Raw genomic sequence first — 15,446 nt, forward strand, 5'->3', positions numbered from 1 at the left:
TGTACATATTTTTAACCAGAAGTTTGATATGATCAGGGATGTGGTGGTAATCAAAAGCGGTTTGAATCAAATTCTGATGAACTTCACCAAAGGCGTTTTTGAGGTCTAGGAGAGTAATGACAAGAGAACGCTGCTTGGTACGAGCTTTGTTAATGATGTCAGCCATTTGAGCAGTATGCTCAAAACGTCCTGAGAGACCAGGTGTAAAACCTTTTTGAATTTGATGTTCAATATAATTGTTAGCGGCAAGGAAGTTAAAAATGGAATTACGAAGGCACGAGGTAAAAAAAACTTTAAGGGCACAGATTGCAGAGTAATTGAACGAAAGTTGGATGAGGATTGTGCAGGCTTTCTTCCATTCGCTTGGAACGGATCCAGTTGACCAAGCTGTAGGGTTAATTTCAGATAGTTAGGTGCAAAGAAACGGACATCTTTTAAAACAAATGATCGATAATTGATCTAAGGGTTAGGGTTACCAAAGTGATTCCAATTTACAAAGCAAATGATCCTAGTCTTTTCACAAACTACAGGCCTATTTCTTTGTTGTCCAACTTTTCAAAATTTTTTGAAAAAGTGATGTATAATCGCATAACTGAATTCGTCGAACAACATAATATATTATACCGCTGCCAGTTCGGATTTCGGAAAAACTACTCAACTTCCCATGCTCTAATTCATTTGATAAATAAAATCTCCTCGGCAATTGACCAACGTGAAACTACTGTAGGTGTTTTCCTAGATCTCTCCAAAGCTTTTGACACTCTTGACCATCAAATTTTATTTACCAAGCTGAAGCACTATGGTATCCGTGATGTGGCTCTACGGTGGATTAAAAGCTACTTTTCATGCCGCCGGCAATTTGTCCAAATTAATCAAACATGTTCTCCAACGCAGACCATTAAGTGTGGAGTTCCTCAGGGATCCATCCTGGGCCCTTTGTTCTTCATATTATACATAAATGATCTTCCTAGAGCTTCCAAATTAACTGAACCTCTGCTTTTTGCTGACGACACTAGTATCTTTCTTTCACACTCTAATCCTAACTACTTGGAGAATGTGCTTAATAATGAGTTACTAAATATTGATGTTTGGTTAAGATGCAATAAGCTCTCGATTAATGTCCAAAAGACAAATTATGTTATATTTAGTCCGAGTCAGAGGAAGGTCAATCACAGTTTTTCTCTCTCCTTTGGGGGTCAATCTCTAACTCAAAGTAATGTAACTAAATTTCTTGGGGTTTATCTAGACGAACACCTTACTTGGAAATATCACGTAAACTTTGTCTGTAAACAAATCGCTAAATCAGTTGGTATTTTATCCAGGACGCGTTTCTACTTATCCTGTAAGACCAAACTTATGTTGTACTATACATTAATTTATCCATACATTACTTATTGTAACTCTACGTGGTCGTCCACTTACGTATCTAATTTAAATAGAATTTATTATCTGCAAAAGCGAGTGGTGCGAGCTGTTACAAATTCAGAATATCGAGCACATACTGCTTCTCTTTTTTCTAAACTGAAAATCTTAGACATCTTCCAACTCAATACCCTCGATATTGCTAAATTCATGTTCCGCTACCACAATAATCTGCTGCCTCCACTTTTCTTCAATCTGTTTATGACAAACAGTCAAGTCCATAAATATGACACAAGAACAGCCGGTATTTATCGTGTGCATTCCTGTCGCACGAACATTAAGAAGTTCACAATTCTTTACCAAGGACCTAGGGTCTGGAACTATCTTCCTGCCTCTATTACCAATTTGTCAAGCTTTCCTATGTTTAAGAACAAAGTGCTAGAGTTTTTATTAAAATAGTTTCTGAGTTAGTTCCTGCCGCACTCCTTCGCAGCCCTTATTTTTGTTTAATATTGTGATGCCGAGGTGGCCTCTCCTATAAGCCTGGTGGTTTCCTGAGGTCTCCTCGCCTAACAACCTGCTGTATGCTTTTTTAAAATCTGTTATACACATAAAGGCAAATAAATGATGATGATGATGATGATGATGATGATGATGAAGGGACAAGGAGAAGCGGAAGCCTTCATTTTTGTAATCACATTTGATATCTGTTGGTATGTAGGAGGTTCAATTAAGGTTAAACGGAATTACAGGATGAGATAACGTTTGTATCCTGCTTGGAAGGTTGAAGACTACGGTCGTATTTACTGACGATAGAGTTCTTGTAAAGTAGTCAAAACATTCGTCCATGGAAAATGAAGGGAGAATTTCGGTTTTTATATTGAAGATATTTTTGACATAACCCCAGAAATTTTTAGAGATGAAATAATCATGTTTCATCGGATCAGTGTTGACTTGAGAAGTGTTGTTTCGCAGCTTAATGTCACGCAGTAGACGAGATATGTATATCTGCATTAGCGGAGTGTTTTACGACTTTGCATTTGAGAGATTTCCTCAGGTCATGTTTAGATTTGTCTTCCCACTTTTTTATCAGGCTTTCATTAGTAGCTTGTGCGACCAAAATTAGCAGAGAAATAGTCATAAACAGTGTCGTTTAAAAGTTTGATACTGGAGCTGAGATTTTGAGCCGTGCTTGGAAGTTTAAGAAGAAGGACTGATTTTAAATAATCCATTGATCGTCAAATTTAGGTAGATTTATTCCTGTTTTAATGTCAGGAAAACCATAATCTCCAGGTTCAAGAGAACGGACACCGGAGGTTATTAAAGGAACACTTCTATTGCTATATTCTTAATCAGTGAGCGTGAATATCATTGAGGTCAGCGCGAAGTTGATCATTCAAACCCAAAACAACTCTACAGCTCCTTTGATGCATCTTTAATCTTGTTTCCCTTAAAAAGGATACCACAACAGCACTTTATGAAACAAACACGTGAAGCAGTGTTTGCTACAGGATCATGATCATTCGGGAGTTGTTCCTCTCCAACATTGTGACGTTCCCCGCGATGAATTCGTTTTTTGCAGCGCCACGCATGCAGGCGACCCAGCGAGACAAAATCTTTTTCACAGAAAGAACAGACGACTCCATCGAGTAAAATGAACAGAAAACGAGGATAGGCCATTTAAAAGCAGCTAAACAGAGATTAACTAATAAAGATATCAATTCAAGGATAAGATGCTCGATGTCCAATAATCAAAAAATGTAATGATACTAATAATAATAATAATAATAATAATAATAATGATAACAATAATAGGGCGAGTAAACAGGAAAATTTGGCGTGCCATTGAAAATATAATAAAGACATTAAGTCTTTTAGAAGAGAAAGAAAGATAGAAGTTTGAAATCAGACGAGTATTTAAAGATTTTAAGAGATATATCAAAGAGCTACAACTTGACTATCAATAGCGCTTTGCACTATTACTAACTAGAAGCTCCATAAAGCGTACACTGGGTTGCCTGTGGTACGTGTTACACACACACATACACAAAAGAATGATCTGAATTGGGTGGTATTGAACTGCAGCGTTCCAGTTATTTTTTTTTCAAGTAGGGGGTCATCAAGACTTCTTGAGGGGTCACTCATATGTCGCGCTAGCAGAGTCCCTTTGGCTCAGACGTTTAATTATTTTGTAATGTCCTGTACCATTTTGAGGTCTTTTAGTATTTTAAGCTTTGGCAATAAATTCAGTTTAAAGATAACGAAACACGGTCTTGAGTAAAATTCGCTCGATTCTTCTTTTAATAAATACGCTGCAAAAAAAACTAACTGCAAATTGCTCTGACGGACGTTTTCCAGCATGTCTTGCAGTTGCACTAAGCAAGCGTTTATTGCACACACTAAGCAAAGACTGAAGGTGTTGTTTCCACTTCATAATTCCTCTTCTTGTTAGTCTTATTTGATGCCACGAGAAAAAGATAAGCCAAAAGACAGATGAAAAAAAATTACATAGTTTTTCTGAATCGAATTCTCATCGAAAGATTAATGACAATCGATCTTAAATACACGAAAATCTCTGCAGTCTCTGACTTTTATGAATAAACGGAGAGGTCATGATGTTTTTTCAAAAGGAAGAAATTTATCACGTGCTGAGCAACCATAAAGGTGCACATGATCACCTTGTGTCAACTGAATGAACTACGGGAAACACAGGCAGTCCAAGCTCGATGTACGATTTATAGACTTTGTAGGAGTCCTCGGAAGACACGGCGTTGGTAACTAAAACGACAACGGGCGCCTCCTGCTCTGCGCAGAGCACCAACTTGCCAACTTGTTTTGTTCAACAAAAAGACAGCCTTAAAGCTACCTGGATGCACCCTCAGTCAAAACATTGGCACCTACTTGACTATGGGCTCGTGCGTAAACGAGACCTGAAAGACATTGTACATACAAGAGTGATGCCTAGTGCAGAGTGCCACACTGATCACCACCTCGTTCGCTGCAAGCTCAGATTGCATTTTAAACTCAAACACAAGAAGAAAGGCAATCCCAAGAAGAAACTTAAAGTCGACAGCCTGTGCCGGGAGGAGCTGAAAGCCAAGTTCCAAGCTGACTTGCAGCAAACTCTCGACGAATCCCCTTGCACAAATGACCCCTCCCCTAACATTCTGTGGGAGAACCTGAAATCAGCCATCCTAAAGACATCCGAAGAAGTCCTTGGGCATACAAAGAAGAAAAACAAAGACTGGTTCGATGAGAACAACACGGAGATCCAGGACTTACTATCAAAGAAGAGGGCAGCTCATCAGGGCCATCTCGCACAACGAACCTGCCATGTGAAGAAGGCTACCTTTCGACGGGCATGCAGCATCCTACAGCGCAAAATCAGAGAGTTACAGAACAATTGGTGGGACTGTTTGGCTATGGAAACCCAGCTGTGCGCTGATGTCGGTGACTGTAGAGGTTCCTATGAGGCTCTGAAAGTAGTCTATGGCCCCACCCATCAGGTCCAGAGCCCCCTGCGCAGTTCAGACGGTCAGGACCTTCTCACCGACAACACCTCTATCCTTTCTCGCTGGTCCTAGCTCTTCCAAACCCTCTTCAGTGCTAATCACAATGTACAAGACACTGCCATTGATCGTGTTCCTCAACTGCCACCCATTGAGGAGCTCGATGAACCACCCACCCTTGAAGAGTTGAATGAAGCCATAGATCAACTCAAAAGTTGCAAAGAAGCAGGATTTGACGGCATCCCACCAGACATCTGTAAGCATGGGGGTCCGGCGCTCCATGTCAAGCTTCACGATCTTCTTGTCTGCTGCTGGGGGCAGGGCAAGCTGCCACAAGATCTTCGCGACGCCGTCATCATAACTCTGTACAAAAACAAGGGTAAAAAGTCTGACTGCTCCAATTATCGGGGAATCACCCTACTTTCCATCGATGGCAAAGTACTTGCTAGGGTTATGCCCAACAGGCTCGTTCCAACCATCGCTGAAGAAATCCTTCCCTAGAGCCAGTGCGGCTTCAGAGTCAACAGAGGCACGATCGATATGGTGTTATTCCTCCGCCGACTTCAGGAGATGTGCCGAGAACAAAACATGGGACTCTATGCTACTCTTATTGATCTTACCAAAGCATTTGACACGGTGATCAGGACAGGACTATGGCGTCATGCTGGAACGACTTGGCTGTCCCCCCAAGTTCCTACAGATGGTGATCCAGCTGCATGAGAACCAACGCGGCCAGGTCAGGCTCAACGGTGACCTGTCAGAACCCTTCCCCATCTCCAATGGTGTAAAGCAGGGTTGTGTCCTGGAACCGACTCTCTTCAGCATCTTCTTCAGCATGATACTCAAGTAAGCAACTGAGGACTTGGATGATGACGAGGGAGTGTACGTCAGATATGATCTGGATGGCAGTCTCTTCAATTCACGACGCCTCCAAGCCCACACCAAGACGCAGGAGAGGCTGATCCAAGACTTTCTCTTCGAGGATGACGCTGCCCTTGTCGCCCACACAGAGCGAGCCCCTTCAGCGCGTCACATCCTGCTTTGCAGATGCCTCGCGGTTGTTTGTCCTAGAAGTCAGCCTCAAGAAGACGGAGGTTCTTCACCAGCCAACTCCCCATGAAGAATATCGGCCACCTCACATCTGCATTGGCGACACTAAACTGAAATCCACTCAGCAGTTTACCTATTTTGGTTGTACCATCTCTTCTGATGCCAAGATCGACAAGGAAATAGACAATAGACTTGCAAAGGCCAACAGCTCCTTCGGTAGACAAAACAAACGAGTATGGAACAGCAAAAGTCTGAAATGTAAAACAAAGATCCGTGTCTATAGGGCTGTTGTTCTCATCACTCTTCTTTACAGCTCTGAGACCTGGGTCACCTATCGCAGCCACATCCGCCTCCTCTAGCGCTTCCACCAGCGCTGCCTGCGCACCATCCTTAAGATCCGCTGGACCGACTTGATCACCAACGTTGAAGTCCTAGAGCAGGCTGAGGTTTCCAGCATCGAAGCCTTGATCTTGAAGTACCAGCTCCGATGGGCTGGTCATGTTTCCCGAATGGAAGACCATCGCCTCTCAAAGATCGTCATGTTCAGCGAACTGTCCTCTGGCCATCGTGAGAGAGGGGCTCCTAAGACGTGATTCAAGGACAGCCTGAGGAAGTCGCTCACTGCCTGCAACATCGACCACAGCCAGTGGTCTAACCTTGCTGTTGACCGTGTGGCCTGGCGCCACAAAATCCACCAAGCTCCTGCCCAGTTCGAAGTGGACAGGAAAAATTCACTCAAAGATAAGAGACAGAGGAGTAAGGCCCGAGCCGCCTCCACCACCACACCAAACATTTCTTTTCCCTGCAGTCACTGCTCACGGCCCTGTCTCTCCCGCATCGGTCTGGTCAGCCACGAGCGCGCCTGCAGTCGACGTCAACGTGGACTAACTTCTTAAATCTTCGTTCGCGAAGCCAAGCCATGATGATGGGAAAATATAGTTTGAGCTTATAAATGCTAAAGTAAGCTGTAAATGTAAAAATAAACTTCACTTACCTCTACGTACAGTTGTCCTCGTCTTTTCTGTGCAATCGGAGAGCAAACTGCGTCCGTTTTAGACGGGTTTGTGGCTTACGAATTTATGCGATGTCGTTAGTTGTCATTTCGCCTCAAAACAACTAACGACTTTTTTGCCAAAAAACGTCCGTCTTTGGTTTTTTAAATTATTGTTGTAATATTTAATGGGATATTTACATTTCATCTGTCGGGTCGAGAAGCCTTCTCTGTCAGCTGCCGGGTTCCAGAGAAACGTATCATTTAATTGAAAATCTAAACATCTATATGAGATACAAAAAACAGACTTGCAAATTATCGCAAATCACAATGCTGACAAGCACAAAAGCAGAAGAAATGGTTAAATAATTATGAAGTTTGTTACTATCTGAATATTTTTGGGTTAGAGTAAAGGGATATATTGTCACGCAAATGATGTAATTTCATGACACTCAAAATTCGCAAAAGGGTTACTTTTGGGTAAACAATCTTCGCACTAGCAAGTCGTAGCAATAAATTGGATTAACCAGGTAGTTAAAGAAATAGTGTTAGCTTCCCAAATAAACTTCATTTACACTGCAATGACAAAATCATTTGTCAGAGAGAAAAATTTCCTGTCTCCTCGCGTATCACATTTCAACGCACTTATGCAAATTTGTTAACTTATTTTCACCGAGTCTCGATTCCCGCGAATTTTTTCTTCTTTAAAATATTAACAAAAATATTATTTCTCGTCAAGCGTTGCATCTCTTTTGTTCAAATAAATGCTAAAAATAAAGATAGGTATTTTTTCATAGTTTAATATTCTCTGTCAAAATTTGCACAACAATCAAAACAAGTCGCATTTACCTCTTCGTCCAATTCTCATGCTTAGCACAGGAATTTTTAGTTATTGTGAAACGTCTTTCTCAATTCGTTAGCAATCATCCTTTCAAATTTCAGAGAAATCGACCAGTCCGCGAAAATTTTACTAGTTTTTTTCAATGGGATGTCAAAAGGCCAAGTGGATGTTATACATAATCGGGAGATCAAGTTGCACGAGTGACCCGTTATAAAAATATTTTCACAAAATGTTTACAAATCGTTAAGAAGACACGAAAATCGTTCTAAAACCTTATTCTACGCAAAAAGTGGTTCTGGAGGTAATTTTGATAGTGGAAATCAAGATTACGGCAGACGGCAAATACAAACTCACGAGGCGCAAATGGTATATTTAATTAAGTTAACACACATTTTGACAAGAAAATGCTTTACTATTGCCATAAAAACTATTATGAAATTATGAAACATGATGAATTCATAAAGGCCACCTTTTCCAGCGAAAAACCCCCTTCCTATTTCATTACGTGCGTGAAGAGAACAAACCAATCGTGTCAAAATACCATACGCAACATTGCAAAAAAATAAATTTCAGGATCAAACCGTTTCCATGAAGAACCTTTTCCTTGAATAATGAAGCACAAAATAGACGGCAAGCTTTTTTTCAAATAATTCTTGGCTGTCACATTTCCAATTATTTTTTACGTGAAGACTCTGCCGAGTTGAGTACAAGTAAAATTATTCAAAAGCCAGACAACAGAGATCACAGATCCATTTTAGATGTTCGATTCGTTCTCTGTCTTCTCTGAACCCATAAGTTACCAGAGAATTTTCCATTTGGTTTCAGTGTTCTACATAACAGCACACTTGGTAAAAATATTAGAAATACAGCTCACTTTCATTTCGGCTCGACGGGCGATAGATTGTTGTCGAAGTCCATTTCTCGTCGCTTTTCAGATTTCAGATATTTTTTTCACGGCCTGTGTTGTTTGTCCAATTGACTTTCCATTATTGAGCTCCATAAGGGTATATTTTGTTTAAAGATCCACTAAAACGCCTTTCAATGACTTTCGACGCCATTCCAGGTTAATAATTAAATGTTCTCCTGTGTGCACCAGAGAAATCTACGCATTACCCCAGCCCCTTCAAACCTAAGAAATACGCACAGAAGACTCTATGCACAAAGACACTACTTAGCAGCGGAGTGATAGGCAAGGCTTTTCATGACACGGAAAAAATTATAGAAAGAAGAAAGAAAACTAACAAACAAATGCATTTTCTAACTGGATTGCCTATGGCAACCTAGTAAAAAAAATTTTGTCATTTAGACCCCTGCACAGACTCAGACAAACATTACGATCGGCTCAAAGCAAATGTGGGAGCGAGTGCATGCTTCAGAACACACTTTCCGTTCTCTGCTTTAAGGCAGTGTCTACTGAGAACACTATTGGCAACTGGTGAGGTGGAAGATGTGGCTGTCTGTACACTGTACTGTTTGAATATTTTCGAAGTTTTAATCTCGACAACAGTGTCTTTGCCCACAAGGCCATTGGGAGAACAACCAAGGAATGGGAACTTGGGGTCGACCCAAAAACCCTGATGAGTACACTCTCTCACCTGTGACACTTTCGTACTTCATGATTACCTTTGGTTCACAATCAAGACCATAACGCACCCAGTAAGTCTGAAAATCTTGAGACCCGAGTCCCCATATGTTAGTGAAAATAAATTTATGTGCTTCCACAGCTGCATTTGGCTGAGACTCACTAACACGTTTTCCAATTTTAAATGCAGAAAGACACTTTGATGCTTTCAGTCGACACCATCTTTCAGAGAACCATTTCTCTTATTTGCTTTGCTCTTGCTTTCCCGGAATTTCCATCAAGGCTTCTGGCTTTAATTTGTTATACAAGGCACTCACTTGCTCAAACAACACTCTACTCCTCTCACATTCAAGGTTGCAGTCATTGTAGGTGGAATTTAGTTCCCCACATAGAAATTTCTCCACCCTCAGCTTGTGGCAAAAGTTGAATGTTACTCAGGAAGTTGTTGATATGGTGCGTCTTAACTTCTCGATATTTGGCTGGCCTCGGATCAAAGTCAATCACCTACAGAGTGGATTGCTTTTCTCTTTTGCGTAGGTATTTTGCATCGCTTACCCGTATGGGATTTTTGTTCCTTTTCTTGCCCTTATTCCAAGAACATCAATGCAGGAATTCCTGGTTTGTGCAAGGTTGTGCTAACACTGGTCCGTGAATTTGAACACAGTCAAGCACAGAAAACAAAACTGCTACGACATGACTACAGCGATCTAGAGACGAAGCGCAGCAAGGTTCACAGGAAGCGTGAAGAACAGCACCAATGTTCAAAGATATAACCACAACAACGTTGTGAGGTAGCTCTGTTCTCATAGGCGGCCAAACGTGAGCTCTCACAAAATATCGATCCCAGTTAAGCGTATCCATCATATCGTGCACGAAGCCCGAATCCACGTATTAGTCCTTCCATTTTTCAAAGAAGTCATATGTCCTAGTCCGTCTTCGATTTCTTCAGTGTCATCAATATTTTGAATGGATTCCAACGCATGGTAGTGCACGTGGCCATAGTTAAAGAGGGAAGGAATGTTGTGCGATGGATATAAACCCGCCAACCGCTCGATAGAATAAAAGAAACAGAACTTACACTGCATTTTCCCTGTACACCCGAACGTTCTTTGAGTATCTTTGAAGCAAACCATTTTCTATTATCGATGCTCGGGTCAAGAGTGTGGTGATTCCCACTACTTACACAGTCTCTCACACGTTTCACAAGTTCAACGCGTTTGCCCCTAAATTTTAATCCCCTGCACTTTAACCACCGTTTCAGCTGTTCGGCAGTGTATTCCTCTGGTTCTCTTTCGAATATAGAGCCAGGAACGACGTCTTCGTCAGTTAAAACCGTAAACGATTGAAGAGAACTGCTCGCCATTCACATATTTTCCCTTGCGACTCTTCCAGATTTGGAGTTGGTTTGTCTGAGTCACGACGGGGGTCTAAACTGTTATGACGTCATTAGTGTAAAGCGCTATTTAATGATGGAGCTGTCCTTATCACACAAGCCGATCAGGTAGTAAGGGTTAATGTTAATTATTAAATTCTCAACCTCGGATAATCCAATTCTCGTGCTCTAATTGGTTCACTCAATCTCGGTTATCAGCTCATATACCTTAGTTTGACCATATATGGTAAAAGATTGCGCTAAACGTTGCTAAGCTAAACTTTTTTACGCCAGAAATCGAAATTTCTCTTGGTATAAAGCACAAGAAAAACGTTTTGGGGGAAAGTTTGGATCAATTTCGAAGCTTAGAAGCACGCGAAAAGGTAAGAAATGTTTTTGTGATCAGCCTGCGTCCGTCTGACCACCAGGTATTACACAACATCGCATCTTCATCAAGTTTCTTCGATTTCGCTAGGATTTTCTCCCTTTTTTCGCTCGTATTTCGTACTTCCAAACCTTTGGAGTTTAAGGAATTTAATAAAACAATTATTGCATTCGCGCTTGTTGGATATGAGACTGGTTATAGCCAACTCGGCGCTACGCGCCTCGTTGGCTATTTACCATCTCATATCCAACGCGCGCTCATAGAATAATTGTTAAATAACCCAAAAACATCAAAGAAATCCAACGAAAGGCCACCAAGCAGAAGAGAAGATTTGCAGTCATGGAACATCCCCGGGTTGGAAAATATGTAACTCAGCATTGGAAGGATCCAGAAATAGCGCCTGCGTCATATCAGATATTCAAGGAATGGAGGAACATCCCAGATATAGTCCTCTCAGCGGACACGTCCATTAGAAAACAATTAATTAACACCAACAATCAACTGCTGAGTATGCTCCAATGAGCAAGAAACGGTATCCAACATCCTATGTGGTTGGTTAAACATGGCACAAACACTCCACAAGGACAGACACGATCGAATGCCACGACCACTATACCATAGCATACTGGAAAAGTATTAGTTTAGTGAATCTGAAAACTCTCTACCTTGGTATAAGCAAAGATACACAGTTCCATGTTTGGAGAATGATAACTAAAGCGAAAGGTCCAGAAGTATTGTGGGATATTCCATGACATCTGGAAAAATGCCCAAGAAACGGTGCCAACAAAAGCGATATGAGTGTGCCGGACAAAATGAACAAGGAATTAATGGTACATAATGGAAGGAACTGTATGCGTGTCGGGAACAATACAAAACGGTTAATGTGGCAATAATGGTCGTTAGGTGGCTTCATTATCTACGTGACTAGGAGTAGTTTTCAGAATATTTTTATTATTATTATTTATATTTTTTTTTAAATTAGTTTGTTGTACATGTACAGTATAGTTACCTAGGCCGGTTGATTCTTGGATAGGGACGAACTGTTTTCAATAAAGACTTCCAAAATAATACTAACAACAACTTTATTAAGTGTCAATGGATTTAGCACTAGAGCACCAATTGAGGACACCAATGGAATTTACTCAAATTAAATCAAATATTGGTTTTTGTGGGTGAGACAACCCGACCCTAAAGATTGCAGACCATATGACGGAAAGTCAATTTAGTTGATACAGCGGAGAAATTTATTGTATTTTGCAACGGTTTGCAACGGGCCATGAAAACTACAAATCGCAACCTTTCTTTCGCAACACTGGTTCTCTGACGAGAGTCACGTCCTCACGACCTTAGTGAAGAGGGTCAAATAAACTTTATTTATCTGACTGTCAATAAAACGGATTGGTAGTCTTTTTACGGAACATTTCTCTTGATTTGTTGAACCAGGCGGTTAGCAAATAAGATCAGTAACCACTGTTATACTATGCATTTTTTCGTGCAACTTGCCATTGCGAGACAAGGTGCACGAATCATTGCCCAATTTAACATACCTCAGTGTAACGGCCGAAAACGTTGCGAGACCAGTTACAGAAACCGTAGCGGAAAGTAGAATTAAGTTCTACTTTCCGCAATGCTTGCAACAAACTTTTTAAGCATTGCTCAGTGTAACATCTGATCTGCAACTTGTGTCGCAACATCGAAACGAGAAAAGTTGTATGAAACGTTGCTTAGTGTAACACCGTAAAACGACTTGTTTAGTAACGAGAGAACGTTTGTAGAAAGGGCGTTGCGAGACAAGTAGCACGAAAAATTGGACAGTGTAACAGCGCCTTTACCGGTCTCAAATCTTTATGGTTGTCTGACTGTGATCAAACAAAGGTCGAATTGCCATGATAAGAAGATGAAAATGACTCAGAATTTCTTCATCCCTTCGTTTGCCCACCAAGTACATAATTATAATACACGTTATGCCTTTAAAAACGGAATGTTTACAAACAGCGAACAAGAATGAATGTTGGCCGCATAAAAACAGTCAATTCAAGCTCTTGCTTTTAACCTCTAAACAGATCTTCCCCCAACATTTTAAAGACCCCCAAATTTCTCCTTCCCACGGTTACTAGAACGATACCTATCGAAAAATTGAGTACCTGTAACTATATTTGTTTCCTGTAGTAAAGCATCCCGTGTGTCAAAAGTACCTTTTTATAGCTGGGAGCTAACCGCTTAAACTCTTATTCATTGAGTTTCTAGACATCCTTTAATTAATAATATTAGGTACCGTTTTCACTAACTTCGCTTTCCTTCTCCCTCGTTTTTACCTTTATCAGTTATATTGAAATTGTAATTTATTTCCTTTCTTTTTCAATTATGGACGTGAAATAGATTGATGTTGATATCAGGGCCCGGGGCCTCCTCTCTAGCCTAAACCAACACATTGCCTTATATCATCAGTTGCCACACATACAACTAAAGCTTACAGAGACCGCGTACTGAGTGGTATAAGTATAAGTTAGAAGCTGAATTTGTTATCATACCTGCGGCGGCAAAGCGTTAAAACACGCGAACACTGCAGTGCGACGTATCATTATCTCCAAACTATATTTTACTTGGAGGCTAGGTGTTTCAAACATGATGTGCTTTCGAGTGCTTTCGATATTCTGACTACGGAAAACGTTTTTCCTTTGTGTTCCTGTAAAACTACGTCCTCTGGAGACTGCTTTTGTTTTAGACGTCAGATCTGAAGAGATACGATCGAATGTCATCCTCACGAGATGAAGCTCTCAGTTGACAAAAAAAATGGTGACCCGAGCTACAGTTAGAAGATTACCCGATTCTACGTGATTAAACTATTTCAGCTCAGGAGGAAGAATGCAAATGGACAGTGAAGTCAAACAGCTAATAAAAATGCTCTCCTTAAAATTGTCATATATTCAGTTTTGTTCCGTGAACTTGGGTTTCTGAAAACAATAGTAACGTAAACACCGCGGTTTTGAAAGAGATTAAGAAATTAACGATGTGAGCCAATTGTTCCGAACATAAATATCCGCGGTTGAGAAGGGTGTTGTTTTTTGAAAATGTAATTAGGTTTTCGTCAAGATCTTATGAGTATTTATTCCCCTAACAAATTCATCCAATCCTTTTACAAGGCTGAGGCAATCACATATCGACTAAAACGGACATAAAAATATGACACATTTTCCTCAAGCCGTGGTGTGTTTTGTAACACCAATAAATTGACAAGCCATTAGCGAAATATCCGTTAACTTGAAACTACTTCTTTTCTTTCATCTTCTTTTCATCTTACGTGCTAAGCTGTAAATTTCCCTTACGGAGAAAATGACTTAATTAAGTAGACTTTCGAGCCTGAGATCCTGAGATTGGGAGACCTTGTCGATGACCGCTTGACAAAGAAGACTTTCGTGACAAGAATTTATTTCATTGCAAGTAATACTCGGTTTTACTGGGAAACTCATCTTTTCGGGCGACTTTCATACATTTATCTGGGTAGTACCAAGGAAATGTATTAAGAGGCTGTCTCTGTAAAAGCGGTCAGGTCGATCCGGTTTGAAAAATAGATTTCACTCATTTCTTGCGTGTTGCAAGACCTTCATGTGCTTATACTAAAACCACAATCCACTTGATCGGATCTTTTAAATTATTGGAGTTTTGAGGACTTTGACTAATGGTCGTGGGTCGTGGGTCGTGGGTACAAGTCGTGGGTCGTGGGTGTGGGTGTGGGTGTGGGTACAGGTCGTGGGTGTGGGTAATATTAATAATAATAATTAGTAATATTAATATGACTATTATTAACGTGAGTTATATTTAATAGAGAACTAATAATAATAATATAACATAGTTAATATAATCTTAATAGTATTTGTTATTAATTATGGTCTAAGTTGATTTACAATTAATAATATATAAATATTATACAACCCTTCATGCTCCATACAGTCTGACTGATATTGTTGGCAAGGCATTGCTCTGGGCGAGGTCCGTTTGCTGGGACACAAATAATACCACATTTGTTTGGGATATTTTGGCCAAGCCCTGATGGGCTAGGCCATTTATTGAAAATCAGCGTGGTAACCTAGGGAATATCCAAATATAGAAGACATGATTCCAGCAAAGGTCACGGGACACACGCCATCCAAAAGAAAGCAAAAATAGGGAGGGTGGGGAGGGAAAATTGATTTGACTCTGTTGAATCAGTCTCCGCCTAGCTTGCACAAATGGTGAATCATCTCCAGAAAATCCCGGATGACAGAAATGCCCAAACTGCAACATGGGAAATAACTAACTAAGCATGTCACACTCAGCATAAATCCATTTATTTCCTCTGGGCAATAAATTTCCT

At 40.5% G+C, this 15,446-nt stretch overlaps 1 protein-coding gene across 1 annotated transcript in view; it reads right to left on the minus strand.

Annotated features, from left to right (window-relative positions):
* The window catches only part of LOC138002668 (uncharacterized), a 25,626-nt gene extending 10,866 nt beyond the window's left edge, over window positions 1-14,760 (minus strand). Inside the window, exon 1 of the mRNA XM_068848667.1 lies at window positions 13,624-14,760. Coding sequence (XP_068704768.1) covers window positions 13,624-13,851 — 228 coding nt within the window. The 5' untranslated portion in view covers window positions 13,852-14,760. The remainder of the gene's footprint in view (window positions 1-13,623) is intronic.
* Window positions 14,761-15,446: the final 686 nt, after the last annotated feature.

The sequence above is a fragment of the Montipora foliosa genome, chromosome 5, assembly GCF_036669935.1.
Source record: "Montipora foliosa isolate CH-2021 chromosome 5, ASM3666993v2, whole genome shotgun sequence".
Lineage (NCBI taxonomy): Eukaryota > Metazoa > Cnidaria > Anthozoa > Scleractinia > Acroporidae > Montipora > Montipora foliosa.